This window comes from Varanus komodoensis, unplaced genomic scaffold, assembly GCF_004798865.1.
Source record: "Varanus komodoensis strain SLA01 unplaced genomic scaffold, ASM479886v1 scaffold30, whole genome shotgun sequence".
In the NCBI taxonomy this organism is placed as follows: domain Eukaryota; kingdom Metazoa; phylum Chordata; class Lepidosauria; order Squamata; family Varanidae; genus Varanus; species Varanus komodoensis.
In genome coordinates, this window is record NW_025335762.1 from 7204572 (window position 1) to 7222130 (window position 17559).

General features: G+C 47.9%; 1 protein-coding gene across 1 annotated transcript; it reads left to right on the plus strand.

Moving 5' to 3' along the window:
* The first annotated feature begins 513 nt into the window (after window positions 1–513).
* On the plus strand, window positions 514–13012 carry ADRB3 (adrenoceptor beta 3). The gene is made up of 3 exons (XM_044437605.1): window positions 514–1844; window positions 9453–9521; window positions 12752–13012. The coding sequence occupies exons 1-2, from the start codon at window positions 514–516 to the stop codon at window positions 9493–9495; spliced, it is 1374 nt and encodes a 457-aa protein (XP_044293540.1). The 3' UTR covers window positions 9496–9521; window positions 12752–13012.
* Window positions 13013–17559: the final 4547 nt, after the last annotated feature.

Sequence of the window (17559 nt, forward strand, 5' to 3'; positions counted from 1 at the left end):
TTTAAGGAGGGACGGGAGTGTTAGAAAAAAGGTATTGCAGTTGCTTTGGACGGTGAGTAAATTCCGAAGGGGATCGGGCAGCGGAGGCAGCCTCATTTTTGTTGGAAAGCTGGGAATAAGAAATGCCCCGGATTGGTGGGGGTCCTTGCAGAGGAAGGGGCAGCTCTGCAGAAAGCCCTTCTCGACGCCGGCGCCGCGGCGGGGCGGGGCGGGGCGGGGCGGGGGGGCCGCGAGGGAGCGGTGCCGGGGCGTGCTCCGTCTCCATCCCGGCCTCCTGCGCCTTTAAGGGCTCCTCCTCTGAGCAGTGCCCACCGACGGGGAGGGCGCCGGCCCCGCCGAGGCGTCCGCAGTCTTCCCCGGAGCATGGGCCGAGCGGACGCGCCGGGGGCAGGGGCGGCCCGCTGCCCAGCGCGCATGGAGGACGCGCTGCGGCCGCGAAAGGCGGCCCCTTCGGATTAAAGCCGTCGGAGGCAGGCTCCCGAGGCTCGCTGCTGCCGCGCCTTGCCCGCGGCCATGGCTCCTGCTTGGCCCCCCAACGGGACGTGGCCGGGCGACGGGGCGTCCGGCAACGGCAGCGGCGATTGTTCGTGGGCGCTTTGCAGCCTGGGCCGGCAGGGGGCGCTCGGCGCCGCCCTCAGCCTGGCCGTGCTGGTGACGGTGGCCGGCAACCTGCTGGTGGTCGTGGCCATCGCCAGGACGCCCCGCCTGCAGACCATGACCAACCTTTTCATCACCTCGCTGGCCTGCGCGGATCTCATCATGGGCCTGCTGGTGGTACCGCCGGGGGCCACGCTGGTGCTGAGCGGCCGCTGGCCCTATGGCACCACCGCCTGCGAGCTGTGGACCTCGCTGGATGTGCTCTGCGTGACAGCGAGCATCGAGACCCTGTGCGCCATCGCTGTGGACCGCTACCTGGCCATCACGGCCCCCCTGCAGTACGAGGTACTGGTGACCAAGGCCAGAGCCCGGGGTGTGGTGTGCTTGGTCTGGGCCGTGGCGGCCTTCATCTCCTTCCTGCCCATCATGAACCACTGGTGGCGCGACGGGGCTGATGCCGAGGCCCTGCGCTGCTACCAGGACCCGCAGTGCTGTGACTTCGTCACCAATATGCCCTACGCCATCCTGTCTTCCATCGTCTCCTTCTATGTGCCTCTGCTGGTCATGGTCTTCGTTTACGCCCGGGTCTTTGCTGTGGCCACCCGGCAGTTGCACGTCATTGAGAAGGACAAGGGCAGGTTCTTGCCAGATGCCGCCAAAGGCTCTCGGCGGAGAAGGCCCTCCCGCCTCCTGCTGGCCATCAAGGAGCACAAGGCCCTCAAGACCTTGGGCATCATCATGGGGATCTTCACCCTCTGCTGGCTGCCCTTCTTCGTGGCCAACGTCATCAAGGTTTTTGCCCGGTCCCTTGTCCCTGACCAGCTCTTTCGCTTCTTCAACTGGCTGGGCTATGTCAACTCAGCCTTCAACCCCATCATCTACTGCCGCAGCCCCGACTTCAGGTGTGCTTTCAAGAAGCTGCTGTGCTGTCCCCGGAGCACCAGTCGCTGCCTCCACACTGTCCCCCGGGACATGCACAGGTGGCCCTGTGCCTTCCGTCCCCGGGCCCTGTCGGAGAAGGACAGCAAGCCCATTGCAACAGTGGCCAGAGAGGAAGATGAGGAGGAGGAGGAGGAGGAGGAGGAAGAGGAGGTGGGCACTGGCAGTACCAGCAGTGGCTCCAGCAGCAGGACTGGGGAAGCCAAGCTCTCCTGCCTCACCAGCAATGGACACAGCGGGACACAGCGTCCACTGGGTGAAGTCCAGGTCCAAGGCACTCAGATCACCTTGTGCCCACAGCTGGAAGAGTAGGTGTCAGGAATTTACCTGGGGGACAAGAGACAGCCAGCGAGAGGTTCTTTGTTGGCCCTAAATATGTTTCTTCTAGTATGCTCTCCATTTGCTCTCCATTTCTTGTCCTTCAGTGTTAAATGAGATAGTGGGGGAGGGGGGATGACAGACAGGGGAAGACCACTGGAAGGGACCTGCTCTATCCTGAGGTGCAAGCCTGCACGTCTTTACATGGAAGTAAGTTTCTGCTCTCTTGCATGGATGCTGTCTGGTAAGTATGTCAAAGCTACAGCAGTAGCCATCTCCCTGCCAGGACTCATGGTCAGTGAACTAGACAAAAGCTGTATCAGCTATTCTGCTCTTATAGGGTAGGATGCCATAGCCCGGTGGAAGAGCAACCGCCTTGCTCATGCAGGGGCCCAGGTTTGGTCCCCAGTGCCCCAAAAGTCCATGGGACAGTCAGTGGCAAAGGATCCCCGGTTTCAGCCCTGCAGAATCATTGCCAGGCAGAACAGGCAATGTGGTCCAAACTGGGCCAAAGCAGCTCCCTCTGTTTCCCACCAGCTGCAGCAATTCACGGAGCTGCAAACCCTGTTTAATTTTTCTCTCCACTTTTCTTTTTGGACCTGAAACTTTTCTGACAATTGGTGTGGGACTTGCTTGTTGGTCTCTTGCCCTCTCTGCCAAGATCACTGACCTGCAGAAAGCCCGTTTTCAGAAATGGCAGAACTGTGCCAAAAGGGTTAGAGACCCAAGTGCAACACCTGCCCCCAGGCCGGAAAATTGGTGTGCCCAAATTTCTGCATTGAATGAGAAATTTTCAATGGAAAATGGTCCCCACCACCCAAATCACCATCTTTCTATGACTGTGTGAGGTGATGGCAAGAACTGACTTCCCAGATTGACTTTGGACCCATCCTTAACAGAAGGGAATGCCTGGAGCAGGCAATGTGTAGGTAAGATGCTATTCAGCCTTCTTGGTACCCTCCAGATGGCTGGGGATCATGGGAACTGTAGTCCAAGCCATATGGATGGCACTAGATGGGGGGAGGCCATGCTAAGCTATGCATACTGTACAGAAGAGAGATTATTCTTCTGTAAGAGTTAATGGTGTGCAGAAGAACCACAAACCATGATGGAGCATTGGTAGAACCATCGAATTGCAAAAAAGGCACAGTGATGTTTGGTTGGATGGCTCCAGATGTTAATGAACTACAGATCCTGTTGAACCTGACCATTGGCCTTACTGGTGGGAGGTGTAGTCCCAGAAGTCTGTAGGGCACCAGGTTGGGGAAAAAGTCTGGTGTGTTTTCTCCTTGTTTGACCTTCACTTTGCTTCTCGGCAGTTCTCATTCTCTGGTTATGTTCTTTCTCTGTTCCTCATGTTCTTTTAGAGAAACAGAAAAGCCCCATCAGTGCAAAAACAATTTGGTGAAAGGGAGGACTGAGAAGCGTAAGGAGAATCACTAAATCTTTCATGCAAATATGTATCTCAGAATCCCAATACCATTTTTTTAAAGGAAACGAAAGGAAAGGGGATCAGGGAGGGGAGGTGTGGAATGAAGAAGCTGGTGATGTTTACCCGCTCACTGTTTTGCTCCCCAAATTGCAAGTCCCCCTTCGGACATGCCTGACTTTACAGGGTTCCAAACGCACATTTGCACGAGCGAGCAGCAAATGGATTCTCACAGGTTAGTCCCTCACAGGTGTAACACGAGGCAACAATATCAAGATACCATATATTCTTGTTCACTTGCTTTGCATGAAGCCACAATTCCACAGTTGTGGGAATGCAGGTTTGTGGTAGCCCCTAGATATTCTATTGCAGGATTCTTTAAGCAGAAATCCAATGCATGTTTAGACAGAAAAAGTCTTACAACTCCCAGCATGCTGGCCCTAGAACTGAGTCCTAAGCATCCACTGGTAGGAATCTCCCGGGTGCTCTCCATCTAACTCATGCAACTGATCTTGGGGCCACTGTACTTCTGGAGGGTAACAGTTCACAGTTCTGTGTTTTTAGTTACTGCCAAGTTAGTTGCTCACCCTTTGCTGAAATTGGTGGAGGTCAAAAAGAGATCTGTGGCGGCAGCCAGTTTTGGCATCCTGTCCTGCTCTCTCCATCAGTTCTGGAACAGATTGGGAGAAGTACAAACTGCATTCCTGCATTCCGCCTCCCTCACTTGCAGGATGCGCCATTCTGTTCTGCCTTGTTTTGCAACCTCCACCTCCCCTCAACAAATTAATGAGCATTCTGTGGTCAGTGAGCATGCCTGGTCTTCATTGGGCTGATTTGGGTGGAGGGGGGGAGGTAGATCTCCCACACAGATGCGCACACTTCCTAAAGATCTTTCCCCTTGAAGATTTCTTGTACTTCTGCAAATGTTTGATTCCTCCTGCATACACATGGGTGATGAAGTTTTGCTGCACTCACCCCTGAGCTTCAGATTTCAATCAAAACCCCTTATGCTCAGAGGCAATGCACCTCAAAATTGCTTCTTACCAAGTGCAAACGAGTGAAGTGTTACTTGAAGCCTTGTGTATGGGTTAACCAGAATCATCTGGCTAGCTGCTGTTGGGAAAACATACTTCATTAAATAGACCTTGGTCTGATGGATTAGGGCTCTTCTTGTGTTATTAGGCATGCATCTGAGAAGTTTATTGTGTCAAGAAGCAGCATGCTGCCTGCTTTACAAGCAGGATGCCCCTGGTTCAATGCCCAGCATTTTCCATTTGAAGCACCTTTCCCTTGAGTTCTTTTATTTGCTCCTCGTCAATTTTTAGGTCAGTGCCAAACACCTGGCTGTCCTTGTGCAACTGGCTATCATTTTGAGTCTCCTCCTCTCCTCTCCTCTCCTCTCCTCTCCTCTCCTCTCCTCTTTTCATGTCAATTCCATGGTACACACTGGTCATCAGTTGTTGGGTCCTTGCCTCCATTTCCAAAGGGACCCTATTCCCCATGAATGGAGCACTCTCCCATTCTCTTCATTAAACCATTTCTGCATTCTGCTAGTATGACAGGATTCCTTCCATCCTGGATTCCATCCTGTTCTTTTCCCTTGGCTTCATTCTGCACTGTGCTGCATTCCATCCACATTCCAGGTCCGTAGCATCATAGAATTTTAACATCAGAGCTTCTCTAGCCCAGCCCCCTCTATTGAAAGATACAACTACAGCATCCGGACAAATGGACCAGCTCCTCCTGAGGTAGCCCATTGTAATGCCCAGCAGCTCTTTCCTTGCGAAAAGTTCTCCTAATGTTGCACTGAAATCCAGTTCCCTGAAATTTCCACTCATGAGTTCCAGTCCTGGCCTCTGGAGCAATAGAGAATGAGTCTGCCCCGTCTTTGGCATGATGGCCTTTCATCTATTTGAGGGCTGTTATGATGTTTCCCTTCTCCCAGCTTAACAGCTCTTTCAGCCATTCCTCATAGGGCTTGGTTTCCTGGAGAATTTCCATCAAGTTGATGAGCTAAGCATGCAGTTTTCTGCCACTTTTGAGTATGAAGTTGTCCACATCTTTATCTGGCCAGGGCGACTTCTTTTCTTTTTCTTTTCTTTTCTTTTCTTTTCTTTTCTTTTCTTTAACTTTTCTTTTATAACTTCTTTTATATCGTTTGTATTTTTTATTTATTTTATATTATTAATTTTAATTTTATATTGTTATTTTTATATTATATTTATTTTATTGTGTTGTAAGCCGCCCCGAGGCTTCGGCAAGGGGCGGCATAGAAATGTTCTAATCATCATCATCATCATCATCATCATCATCATCATCAGTTCCCTCCACGAAATTCCATCTACCTGCTGAGCACTCAGTGATACTGATGTGCATTGCCAAGCAGGATCTTGATCCCAGGAGTGACTGCAGCACTCTTATTTGCATACAGCATTGTAGGGGATCACACCCATTCCTGCACACTGCGCAAACACCAGGCAGCACAGACTGGAGTCAGTCAGTTGCGCATTCACATTAAGTCTACCACTTCTTCTTTGGCAGTATTTTAGAAAACTGTAAAGGTGATGCCTATGAAGGGAAAGACTCGGATGAACTGGAAGCTCTGCCAAACAATGCATGCATGGCGCTCCGTTCAAAATCTGGGAATACATTTAGAGGAAAAGTAGGTTTCATTCTGCTTCAGAAAAAAAAGGCAGGGTAGCTTTGGAACTCTGAAATCTGGTGAGAGGTTTAGATGGAGAACATTTTGGAAATGTCTGTTCTTCCACCAACTGCAGCATCAGCCTGATTTGGCGCTTCCAACCAGCTGTCTGCTGTGGTCTTCAGGGAACTGAAGGTTCCTTGACTATATTTTCATACTAGTTGGTAGATGAAGCCTGCGTCCCTTCAGCTCCTGCCCTTTCCTCCATCAGCACAAAGCCTCTCCCCCAGTACAGCCACTCCAGATCCAGACTGGCCCCTCTGCTTCCCCAGCTCCTCCATTAAATTGTAAAGCACATTTATGCTAAGTAGGGCCTTGAATATTGGTGGCAGTGCTAACTAGGCCATGTGTTGGCTGAATACAGAATATCATGTCATTGATTCTAAGGGAGCCATTTCAGGCTAGCAAGAAGCACAAACATCTGATGCTTGGAGAGTGCTTCTTAATAAAACTCCAAGTGGTACCCAGATGAGACACAGGACAGTGGAATTGCGTTGCTTTCTGCATCAGAAAAAAAGGACCAGATAATCTGAAACTCCAACATTATTTTGGAAGTGTCCCTACTCTTCCCTGAGAAGTTTCTTCTCAAGATCATATCTCTTTGGCATATCTCTTCCTAAACCATTCCAGCAAGCTGCTCATAAGCTCAGGTCTTTCTTGTGTGCTTCATGTAGGCATCTGTCTGGCCACAATGGCAACAGGATGCTAGGTAAGATACGCCCTTGTTCTGATTCAGCAGGGTCACCTTCTGTTCTTATTTTTTTAATAAGTTTTATTTGAAATTATAATCCTAAAAACAAAGAAAAACTAAAAACAACATCAATCATCAAAAATATCGGGCCTGCTGGGTCAGCTCCCACATTTTTTTTCCATTTATGACAGCTGAAAAACATATTTAAATCTATACGAAGTCCCGTTTCTCTAGCCAATAATAAAAAGAGAGGTCACCTTCTGTTCTTATGGTCCCCAGCACAGCGTCACTGCCACAGGTTGGCTTTGCTGGGCGCCTGCCAAGGCCTATCAGTCACCTGGGGGCTGACAGCACATCCTTACTGCCGTCTTGTCCTGTGCTTTCTCCTCTTTGCCGCTGCTGTGTATTTTCCTGCCTTTTCCAAGTGACAGATCTCTGAGGGGAAAAAAGAGGAGCAGCTTTCCTCTCCCTCCGGGAGGTGCTGTGGACCGGATCCTGACAGTAGCACCCGGGGCAGGGGAGGAGGCAGGCATACATGGAGAGAGGGCCCTTTGAATCCTTCTGATTTACCCTGCCCTTCCCCTTCGAACCCTTTTTTGCCATCTCTCCCTGCCCTCTTGCAGATGTGTCGATGCCGTTTGCCACCACCGTTTGCCACCAATGTGCTTTTCTGCACCAGCAGACACGTCGTTTAGCCCTTGATAGTCTCAGATCTACAATTCTCTTAACACAGTGGAGTGTTCCATGTGCAGACTTCCTCTGCCCCATCAGAAACAGAGGCCTGTGCTACCCTTTCCAGGTTACATTTTACGTGCATGAATTCCAGTGAAAAGAAGCTCTTGGACCCAGAATTGTGGGACCCCAGGTTTGCTGGGTTTGGCCCATGGATCTAAAATACTGCACCCCAGTCTAGCAGTTGGCCAGGAATGGCCTGCCCAGACTGTCTGAGCTGCTCCAGGGAAATGCTGTTGACTTAGGTTGGTGGCTGATAGGCCATTAACATGGTACAAGAGGCAAGGAACCAGTTTTGGTGATTTTGGGGTGGTTGTTGACATACTTCCAAAAAGGTGGCCTCAGATCTGTAGGAAATGTACATATACTGTTGGATATACAGAGATGGCTATAATTTAATGCAGGGCTCACTTCTCTCCTTTCCTGTGATTCTTGATCATAGAGGTTGGACTGGACAGCCTTTCAAACAGAGAATCGACCTCTGTGATATAGGACACACGTTCCCCCACTTACAGGGGCTGGATCCTTGACATCAGAAGCAAATGCTCTGCCTTTGCGTCAAGGGCCTCTGCAGCGATGCCTCCGTCCTGCCTTGCCCTTCCCTTTCCCAGTAGCTGCGTTTTGCCCCCTGGGTGTACCAGGCAGCTCCATACGCAGCCCTTCCCTGCTTCTGCTGCCCATTTCTCTCAATTACATCCCACTTCCCGGGAGAGGGGTGCGTGGTGATGCACAGTGATCACCATGCCGGGCTCAGACTGAGGGATTTGGATTCCAACCCCCATCTAGCCATGGCGCCCGCTGGGTGAGTTTGGGCCAGCCACTGACTCCCAGCCTCATCTACCTTGCAGGCGTCTTCTGAGGATAAAATGGAGGAGGAGGAGGACTATGTAAGCTGCCTTAGGTTCTTTGTGAGAGGTGGGGGGATAAATGTAATTAACTGGTGAATAAAAAGTGATCCTGAGTGAAGACTTTCAGGCAGAATCATTTAGTAAGTCAAGTTCATATTCTGCTGAGATTAGTAGGGATTAGTAGCTGAAATTCACAAAGACCTTTGGGGAATGGATGCATGTGGTGCAATTATGCCCAAACTTTTCTCTTAAGGAGGGGTACTCTTAGAGTGGGGAGGGTAGATTGGACAGTCGTTAGGAAGCAAGATACCATGAAACCAAGAGCACAAAAATGTATATTGGATCTTTAGTTATATACAGCTTTGCACTTGCATGCACAGACGCGACACAATCAGCACAAACTGGAAGAAGGAAGTAACAGGGTGTTTCTGAGACACTCCATGGATTCTCATGGAAACCTTGAGTTGGAAGGGGCTTTATAGATCATCTCCTCCAATGTGCAGCTCAGTGCTGAACCCATTTTCAGGATGCAACTGCGGCATTCCTGAGGTTCAGCCTCTGCTTAATCAGGTTTTGTGAAGGAGAACTGTCACCTCCCAAGGCAGCCCACTTCACTGTTAGACAGGTCCTTCTGTGAGATTCTTCCTAATATGAGCTGCAATCCTCTTTCCTTCTAGTTCTTCTCCTGACCTCTGGAGTAGCAGAGAACAAGCCTGCCCAATCTTCTGTATGATGTCCCTAACCCTCATCCCCTCCTTACCCTAACTGGGGTGGGGTGGGGGGCATATAGGAGCTATCCAAGGTTACGAGCTTGTTTTGGAGTGGAGTTCAGCACCACAGATAGCTCCCATAAAGCTCAAAATTAAAGCTGCAATTGATAAGGAACTCAACTGACATAGCAATCACCAGCCTTCCCTGCAAATGTAGTCACACAGCAAACAAAACATTGTTGCGTGCACCCTGTTTTACGCTGAGCAGAGGAAATGTGCCAGACTAAAGAATGAGAGCGTGGAATGACAGTTTGAGTGGTTGCTGCACAGACAAATATGTTCTGACCAGAATTAAGCCTGCTGCTTTTTTTTTTTTTTTAAATAAAATGCATGTTCCAACAGGACCCAGTTCTGGTTGCTGAAAGAGATAAATAAGCATGACCAAGATGGGTAAATTAAATGGATTCTGTTGCTCTTGTCTTTAAAGATTCCCCACTGAAGAAGACAAAAACGAGGGACATGGAATGTGAACAGAGGAGGAAGCACAGAGAAAACTGTGAGTATCTTTTTGAAACTTGGATGGTTTAGTCAGAGATGGAAACTGTTTTATAAGTGACATAGCCAAGCTGCACCAACATTATCCCAGCTGTTCCCAACATTATGGCTGTCCGGAAACAACAGTTGGCTCTGTCTGCAGCTTACAGACCAAGAACTCAACATTCCTTGCTGTTGCTAAAATAGTGGGATGCAGGTGGGGAACTTGTGATTGTCCAGACATAATTGGATTATAACTACCATCATTTCTGACTATTGACCATGTTGACTGGGACAGATAAGAGTGGGAACCCAGAGAGTAAAATAGGCTGCCTTGGGAGGTGAGGTAGGCTGAGCATGGGAAAGTCTGGCTTAGGGTTACCAAGAGTACATTTTTAATGGAAGGATAGTGAGCCCAGTTCAGCTCTAGCCCAAAGAACTAGTTCCTAGGCTCAGCATTCTTTAATTATGTGTCTTTTGTACCAGTTTCTGGTTAGTGGATCTTGGGGTTCTAGTGAAAAAAGGAAGGAAGGAAGGAAGGAAGGAAGGCAGGAAGACCAAAATAGATCCTGCAGATCTGAGTCTACCTCAGAGTTAACTGGAGTTAACCAATTGAGAGCTAGTGTTGTATAGTGGTTAGAGACTTGGGCTGGGTCTTGGAAGATCTGGGTCCTAGTCACAACATGGGTCAAGAAGTTCCCTGAGTGGCTTTGGACCTGTCCCTGATCCTCAGCCTAACTACCTTACTGAGTTGCCATGAGGATAAAAATGGAGAGGACAAAGAACATTTAAGTCAGCTTAGGTTCCTTGCAAAATGAAAAAAAGGTGAAATATAAATGTAATAACAGTAAAAGAACCCCTTGACTTTTCTCTCAAGATTTCCAGAAATAGAACTGGTAATATTCTTAGACTGTAGGAAAAACAACTATCGTACAATCTCATAACCTTAAAAGAGCCCCAGTGCAGTCAACTACACTGTTTTTCAGAGGGCGCTTGATGGATCCGAGTGTTGCTATTAGCCCAAATTCTTAAGCTGGTGCTTGAGTTGCTGTGAGCACTGGAATGGACCCCACTCCCTATTTTTCCCCACTCCCTTCCTTGTAAAACATCAGAAGCAGCATCGTAAGGGCAGGAAAAACATCAGAAGGCTCTTCTGCAGCCAAGCTTACACAGAGAATTTTATCTTGACCGCATATCCACAGTAATCTTGCTTTTATGCTTCCAGGATGCAGAGGCCCATATTTGGACTTGGAAACATTCTTGGCTCTTAAAGCACTTAGCCCACAATTTGGTGTCTTCTAAAATGTTTCCTGCTGGGACTTTACTACACTTTTGCGGGTTGGAAAGGAATTCTTCAATTGCTAGTGACTCCCAAAGTGCCCCAAAGCTTGGCTTCTGGAGAATGAGTGGGAGCAATTATCTGGAAGTTTCTTCTGTGCAGGTTAGGCTCATTAGAGCCAGTACAACATACTGGTTAGAGTGGGGAAAACACAGGTTCTCCTTTGGCCGCTGAGCTCCCTCGAACAGCTTTTGCCCAGTCACTGACTTTTAGCCTAAACTATTTCAGAAGATAATTGTGATGATCAAATGGAGAAGAGGAGCAGGAATGCCCACTTGGGCTCCTGGAGGAAAGGTGGGACATCACTGTAACAAATAATCCTATTTGCATGGGTTAATTGCATTTTCTAAGCAAATTCTAAAAGTACCTATGTTGGGTTTTTTTGTCCCAATAGACCAAGAAATAAGAGTTAAAATATTTGAGGGGGGAAATGAATGAAAGCATACATAAGACATAATCCTGTGCATGTATAAACAGAAAAATGACTACAAATCCCAGCATGTCCTAGCTAGCCTGGCCAGGGAATGTTGAGAACTGTAGTACTTTTTCTATCTAAACATGCATTGGATTGCTTCTATAGCTTGATTTAAAGGCTACACTGTGCAGAACATTTTTAATTGGAATGCTTGTGAAAATGTAAAGAGGAGAGCATGCACTTCCCTTGTACAGCTTGAGAAAAACAGCAAAGGTACTGAATACTGCTGATGCATAAATAAATTTGTGCAACTCAAGGCACCTCATATTATGTACAGACAACCGTTCCTCTCTTTCAACAGAGTTCAGCTCTTCCTCTGAAGCTGTTGGGCACTTTTAGTTTCACTGTTACAAAATGAACTTCAGTGACCATCACATTTATTTATTTATTATTGCACATAGCAAGCCACATTGCTGAGTGTGTGTGGGAAGGCAAGGGCATATAGCTGAGAATAACCCTATTTGCAAATGCCTTTGCCACGTTCAAATGCTGTTGCAATTTGAGTGTTGGAGTGGAACTCAGGAAGTCTGGCTGCTGGTCCCACTTGTCCTTGGGACAAGTTCAGTGGGTGACACTGATGCTCAGTCTAGCCTACTTCTTGGGGTCGTTGTGAGGATGAGAGAGAAAGGAGGAGCAAAGCAGAGAGACTTTCTAAGGGGCAGGGTAGAAATCAAATTAAAAAATAAATAGAAGCACCATATAAGCACCTTGCTTTCCTTGCAAGAGGGATAAAAGCAGGGTATAAACGGAAAAGCTCAGCTTGTATGCTCTGACACTTGGTGGTTTTTTTATTTATTTTTATTTTCCGATTTATATCCTGCCTTTTTCCTACAAAGGGTTCAAGGCAGCTTACATCTCCTCCTCCATCTTATCCCCACAACAACAACCCTGTGAGGTAGATTGGGCTGAGAGTCCATGACTGGCCCAAAGTCACCCAGTTGGCTCCATGGCTGAGCGGGGACTAGAACCCAGATCGTCTGAGTCCCAGTCCCAGGCTCTTAACCACTACGCCACACTGGCCTGGCCCTCTTTGGCACACATCTGCCCTGTTTTTACAGACAAGCATCTTTCGCCCCTTCCTTCACTGAAGTGAACCAGGCGTCTCCTCTTAGACGTGCTTTTGTTTTCATTGGCTCAATATCTCATCTTGGGGTGGGGAGAGACCTTGGGGAAACCAGTTCTTCCCCTCCCCCCCCCCACGGGGAATCCAACTAGGCCCCTGGAGAATGGGTTACGCAATCAGTTCACACACCTGCTGATTGAATCCTGCTCTTGGTGTTTGTTTGCCTTTAATGAAACTTAAGCCTGGGTTGATTTGTCCATGACAAGCTGAATTGCTGTGCTGGATTAGGGCACTTTCCTTTTGATGAAAATTACTGTTCAGGAATCAAACGGTTGTTTCCCCGTTCACATGCCTTCTTGTTTTTGTACCTTTCAGTGCCGCAGGGGAAGAGCTGAACCTGAGTCGGTGCTGAGAACAACCTTGGTTCTTGTGAAGAAGAGCTTCTCACCTTGCACCAGTTTGTCCCTTTTGCATGTCCAACTGGGACCACCTGCTGTATCCTCCCTCTGGGGAGTAAAAGCGCTCCATCAATGGGGTTACTGTAGGGATGGCTATTTGGCTTGAGGAAGTATGGAAGCTGAATTCCAGAGCCATTGATACTAAGTTATCATCTATGTAAATCCAACAATGTGCTAACTACTGTACAAATCTGAGAAACTACCCTTGTTCCTTTAGCCCTGCTTTACCTCTTTGCCCTCCACCACATCCTGCCCCATCCTGGGATACCCAGTGCCATGGCTGGTTCTGATTTTCCATGGAACTCCTAGCAAGGAAGTACACGGCCTTTGTCAGCAGCGTACCACAAGTGTGATTGTGTGCCTGATGTGCCTGCAAGCGTACCTCTTTGCAGTTGACACAGGTATTTGGAAAAGCACACAGATTAGTTGTCCTTGGGGGATGGAAGCATTGTGGAAAGGGAATGGCCACCTTAAAGCAAGCCATAACATTTAGGCTCAAGAAAGCTCTTCTTTCATACAGTCACACTCCTACAAGGGGACAGAGCAGTGAGGCAGGCAGTGGGAATCCCGTTAGAGTCCAACTACCTGCAGAGGGCCAGAACTCACTGCTTCCTGCTGGTGTGGGTGGCAAGAGAAAGTTTGCCCTGATTAATTTGCATGGTCAAGGTTCTACCAAGCCTGGATTTGCATGTGTTGAGTTTTTATATAGACACCTACCTGATACAGTGGTAAGTTCCACCATCTTCCTGTGTTTGCTGTGGTACATGTATCTCACATGCACCAAGAGGCTCTCACTGGCCTTTCAGTGCCAGAAGAGCCTTGTGGGTTGGAATGAACCACACCAGGCTTAGATCGGGGACCCATCTTCAGACTCAAGGGCCAAATATTGCCTGCCAGGGATCTCAGCTGGGCTCTCCAGGGTTCCCCAGAAGGACATCCCTCACCGCCATTTCCCTCATCCTATGATGGTTTGCCCACTTTGGTGCAAGGTCAAAATATCTCTCCAAAGCTTCAGCAACTGGGTAGCAAAAGGATAAGCTCAAATATTCTGGTATTTCAGTTCTACCCACTTCTGCCTATTCCCTCATCAATGAAAGGCACCCCCTTTCCTCCAATATTGAATTTAGCCCTTGAGCTAAATGAGGTTTCACTTAAATAGGGCAGTAGTCCAAGCACCAAATAAAACTTTCTGCCAATCATGCATTGCAGAGAGATCAGAATGCTTACACAAGTGTAAGCGAGCATGGCCACAATTTGCACTGGGACTCTGACCGTTTGGGAGCCAGGGATTTGATGGGGACATTTCTTAACACCCCTGTGGGGAGGAAATAATAGAATTTCAGGATGGAAATGGCATGGAGGAAGCTTAAAAGCCCCTCCTGAGTTGCAACAGGCCCAGTCTGAATCAGGGCCACCCGCATTTTTACTCAAGTAAGCAAGCAGAGCCTTCAGGTTGGAAATGTTGCGCTTTTCTGTTGGATTGCTGTCATACACTCATTTAATGATCAGGAGTGGGGAATGGCAATCCATGCTACAGTGAAATCCTGTGCCAGCCCTCCTTCTGTATCGTTCACCACTGGCACTGGAAGTAATTACTCAGATGCACTGAATTAATTCTTCCCAGCCTCTTCCATTCCAAAAGTCCACATGCAGTGGCTATTGGAGTCTGTCTCCTAAGGGGATAGTCTGTCTTTCAGTTGAACGACCAGTTGCAAAAGAGGACCAGGGCCCTGTATGCTTACCTTTTTTTAGTAGAGAAGGAAACGTTGCTATTTACTTCCGGCCATGCAGGAGCAAGCAAAACTGCTTCTGCATTTCCCTGCTCTGTGCAACTGTTAAGAGTCCCAGAAGTTCTGACTTGGTTTTATTAGGTCACATGATTCCCTAAGGCATTTGGCAGAATTTTAGGATGACTCGCAGTAGCTGCTTCATCTGTCAGACAGTATAAAGAAGGAACCAAATGATCTGTGGAATAGGATGCTTTTTGGACCATTGAAAAGATGCAGATACAAATTTGAATCCAAACTCCTCTCTTCACAGTTTGGATTTGTTGCTTTACAAACTCAATGCTCTGTTCAAAAATGGAATGAAAGAAAAAAACATCTTCCAAATCAGCACACTGGAAATTGTGATGATTTGAAAATTGGCATTGATTTCAGCACCCATTACAAGCCTCAGATGTGGCATCCATTCTCTTGAAAACACAGATTGGAGTGGACTTCTTTCTTGAAATTCATTTTCAATTCCATTCCCAATTCTGTTCATTAAAATGTATCAAAAACCCACAGCCTGATTCAAATGGAAAGGACTTGGAATGAATCCCATCATAATGCAAGCCAATTTGCATGTCAAAACTGTACAGTGTGCAACTTTGAATAGCCACCAAGTGCATGAATATTCCAATATGATCCATGATCAGATGATTGCCTGTCAGTCCTGGGGCAGAGACAAACTCTGTGTAAGCCCCCGAAGCACCTGCAGACTCTGCATGATCTACCTCAGAAGCCAGAACTCTGGAGCTCAACCAGAGTATAGCTCCATATCCATTTTCCTCCCAGTTTTGATTTTCATATTTTTATATGTTTGGGGAATAATCCCCTAGGACATGCCCTGGAAGACTCAGGGATTCACAAAGATGGGTTATGCCTGTCCGTGTTTCTGTTTGTCTGTATTCTGGGCCCTTCTAACCCACTGGCAACACAACAAGCCTGAAGCCCAATACCCTTCAGACAGGTTTTGTTGATGCTTGGTCCACAAACCCTGTGATTCTCTCCAGGTTGGACTACAACTCACATCAGCTCTGGCCAGCATGAGCTGGGTTTGTGGATGATGGGGATGAGTATTCAAAATATCTGGTAAGCTGCTGCAGAGTAGCAGCAGGAACTAAGGAGACGGTTCGCTCCTCTGGTTTTGGTCTGTGTTCTCTACATATGCAGTGTGCATTCATGACCCTGACTGTGGATGGCCACATCTTGGAGGTTATTTATATATACTGCATTCCGCATCCTCAGTGCTGACTACAAACAGTTGTGATAAAAAATAATGCTCCCAAATTTCTAAAAATGCTGAAAAAGTGCGAGTTTCAGCAGTGCCAGCTTAATCCACGTGCGTGCAGCAAATCCATTTTTGCTGAAATTGTCCGGTGTCCACAGTTAAGAGAGGTAGGAGTCGTGCCTGATGCTCTTATACAGGAGATGTTCAGGAGCCGTGCTCCACCAGGTGCCCAGCCACTGGTCTGGATTACTCAAGAGCCGGTGTGGTGTGGTGTTTACGGTGCTGGACTGGGATGCACAAGATCCGGGTTCTAGTCCTTACTCAGCCATGAAATTCATTGGATGCCTTTGGGCTAGTCACAGACTCTCAGCCTAACCTACCTAACAGGGTTGTTGTGAGGATAAAATGGAGGGGAGGAGAAACTTATAAGCCACCTCGCATTCCTTGCAGGAAGAAAAGTCATGCCGTAAATACAGTCGAGATACTGTATCTCTATTCCAAAATCCTCAGACTGGTCTGGCTGGGAGCAGCAGGGGTTGTGGTCCAACCTAGCAGCAGGTTGCTAGGCCGGGGCAACTGGCATTTTGGATTGTGCATTTGATCTTCTTTTGCTTCTCTCCCCTGCTGTGTGAGTTGATTCTTCAGAGAATTCCTGACATCTGTAAATAAATGAAAGCCCCCAAACTCTTGGGAGTGTTGAGAAATCTTATTTGCAGTCAAAAATGTGTTGAGAAATCTTATTTGCAGCTATAGCTTTGGGGAACATTGGCTTTATTTGCACTTTGAAAAGGAGCAATGAAACCAAGAGGCCATCAATGATGGTGTCTTCTTAAAAATAATCATTTGGTATACTGCAAAAAACACAAGGCAGTATCCCCAGGATACCGAAAGTCACCTCTCCCTGAACTTTCACTGTAACCTGATGCTTTTCTTCACAAGGAACACTGACACTAGCAATACAAAGTTCAGTCACACAGACAGACTTAGGACACAATGAGCAAATCAAATGCAAAACAGAGACAAAGACCAGGGGAGGAGGAGGAGGAAGCAGAAGTGGAGATGCAAGAACAGGGAAGACAACTTCTGAGTCACGGCTTTCATATCCCCTCACAAATCTAGGTTAACAATCAAACTGTTCCAGGAATGTCAACCAAATACTTGGATATTTTCCCACTTGCCTCTCATCTGTGTAAATGCTGCTCTTCCTTGCACAACCATGTCCAAGAGCGCTTCTGTGTGGGATTCATTTTATACTGAGCCTTTGGATTATTCCATGGCAGGGGTGCCATGGAATTCCTGACCAGTGGGCCAAACATGGCCTTCAGAAGGCCACCCCTGGTTCCACTCTCTTTCCCAACCACCGGCCCTTGGCCAGTTTCCCAGCTTTCTTAAGCTGCTCGTTCCCATTCCAAAAGATGAGGTGCTTCTCCTAAGGTTTTGTTACTGCCTGTAAGAGCTCTCCAAAATATGCCAGCATCTTGGTCCTCCTTCCCCCCGAAGCTGCTGAGAGCTTCTCTAAGATGGAATTCCATTGTTAGACTAGAAGAAGTCCAATATGCCGCTCAATGGAACCCTGACCAGAGATGAACAAACAGAGCTGCCTCGGCTCTTGACAACTACCCACTGATGATGGCTCATGCTTTGCTCTCAGTCCAACCCCTCAGTAGCACTCAGAACCTCGGATGGATTAAAGACTGGGGGTGGGGTGGGGTGGGGGGGTTACCCTGTCAC

Coding starts and splice junctions, on each gene's coding strand:
- ADRB3 (XM_044437605.1), top strand. CDS start 514: ATGGCTCCTGCTTGGCCCCCCAACGGGACGTGGCCGGGCGACGGGGCG. Junction 1,845..9,452: donor TTGTGCCCACAGCTGGAAGA/GTAGGTGTCAGG, acceptor TTGTCTTTAAAG/ATTCCCCACTGAAGAAGACA.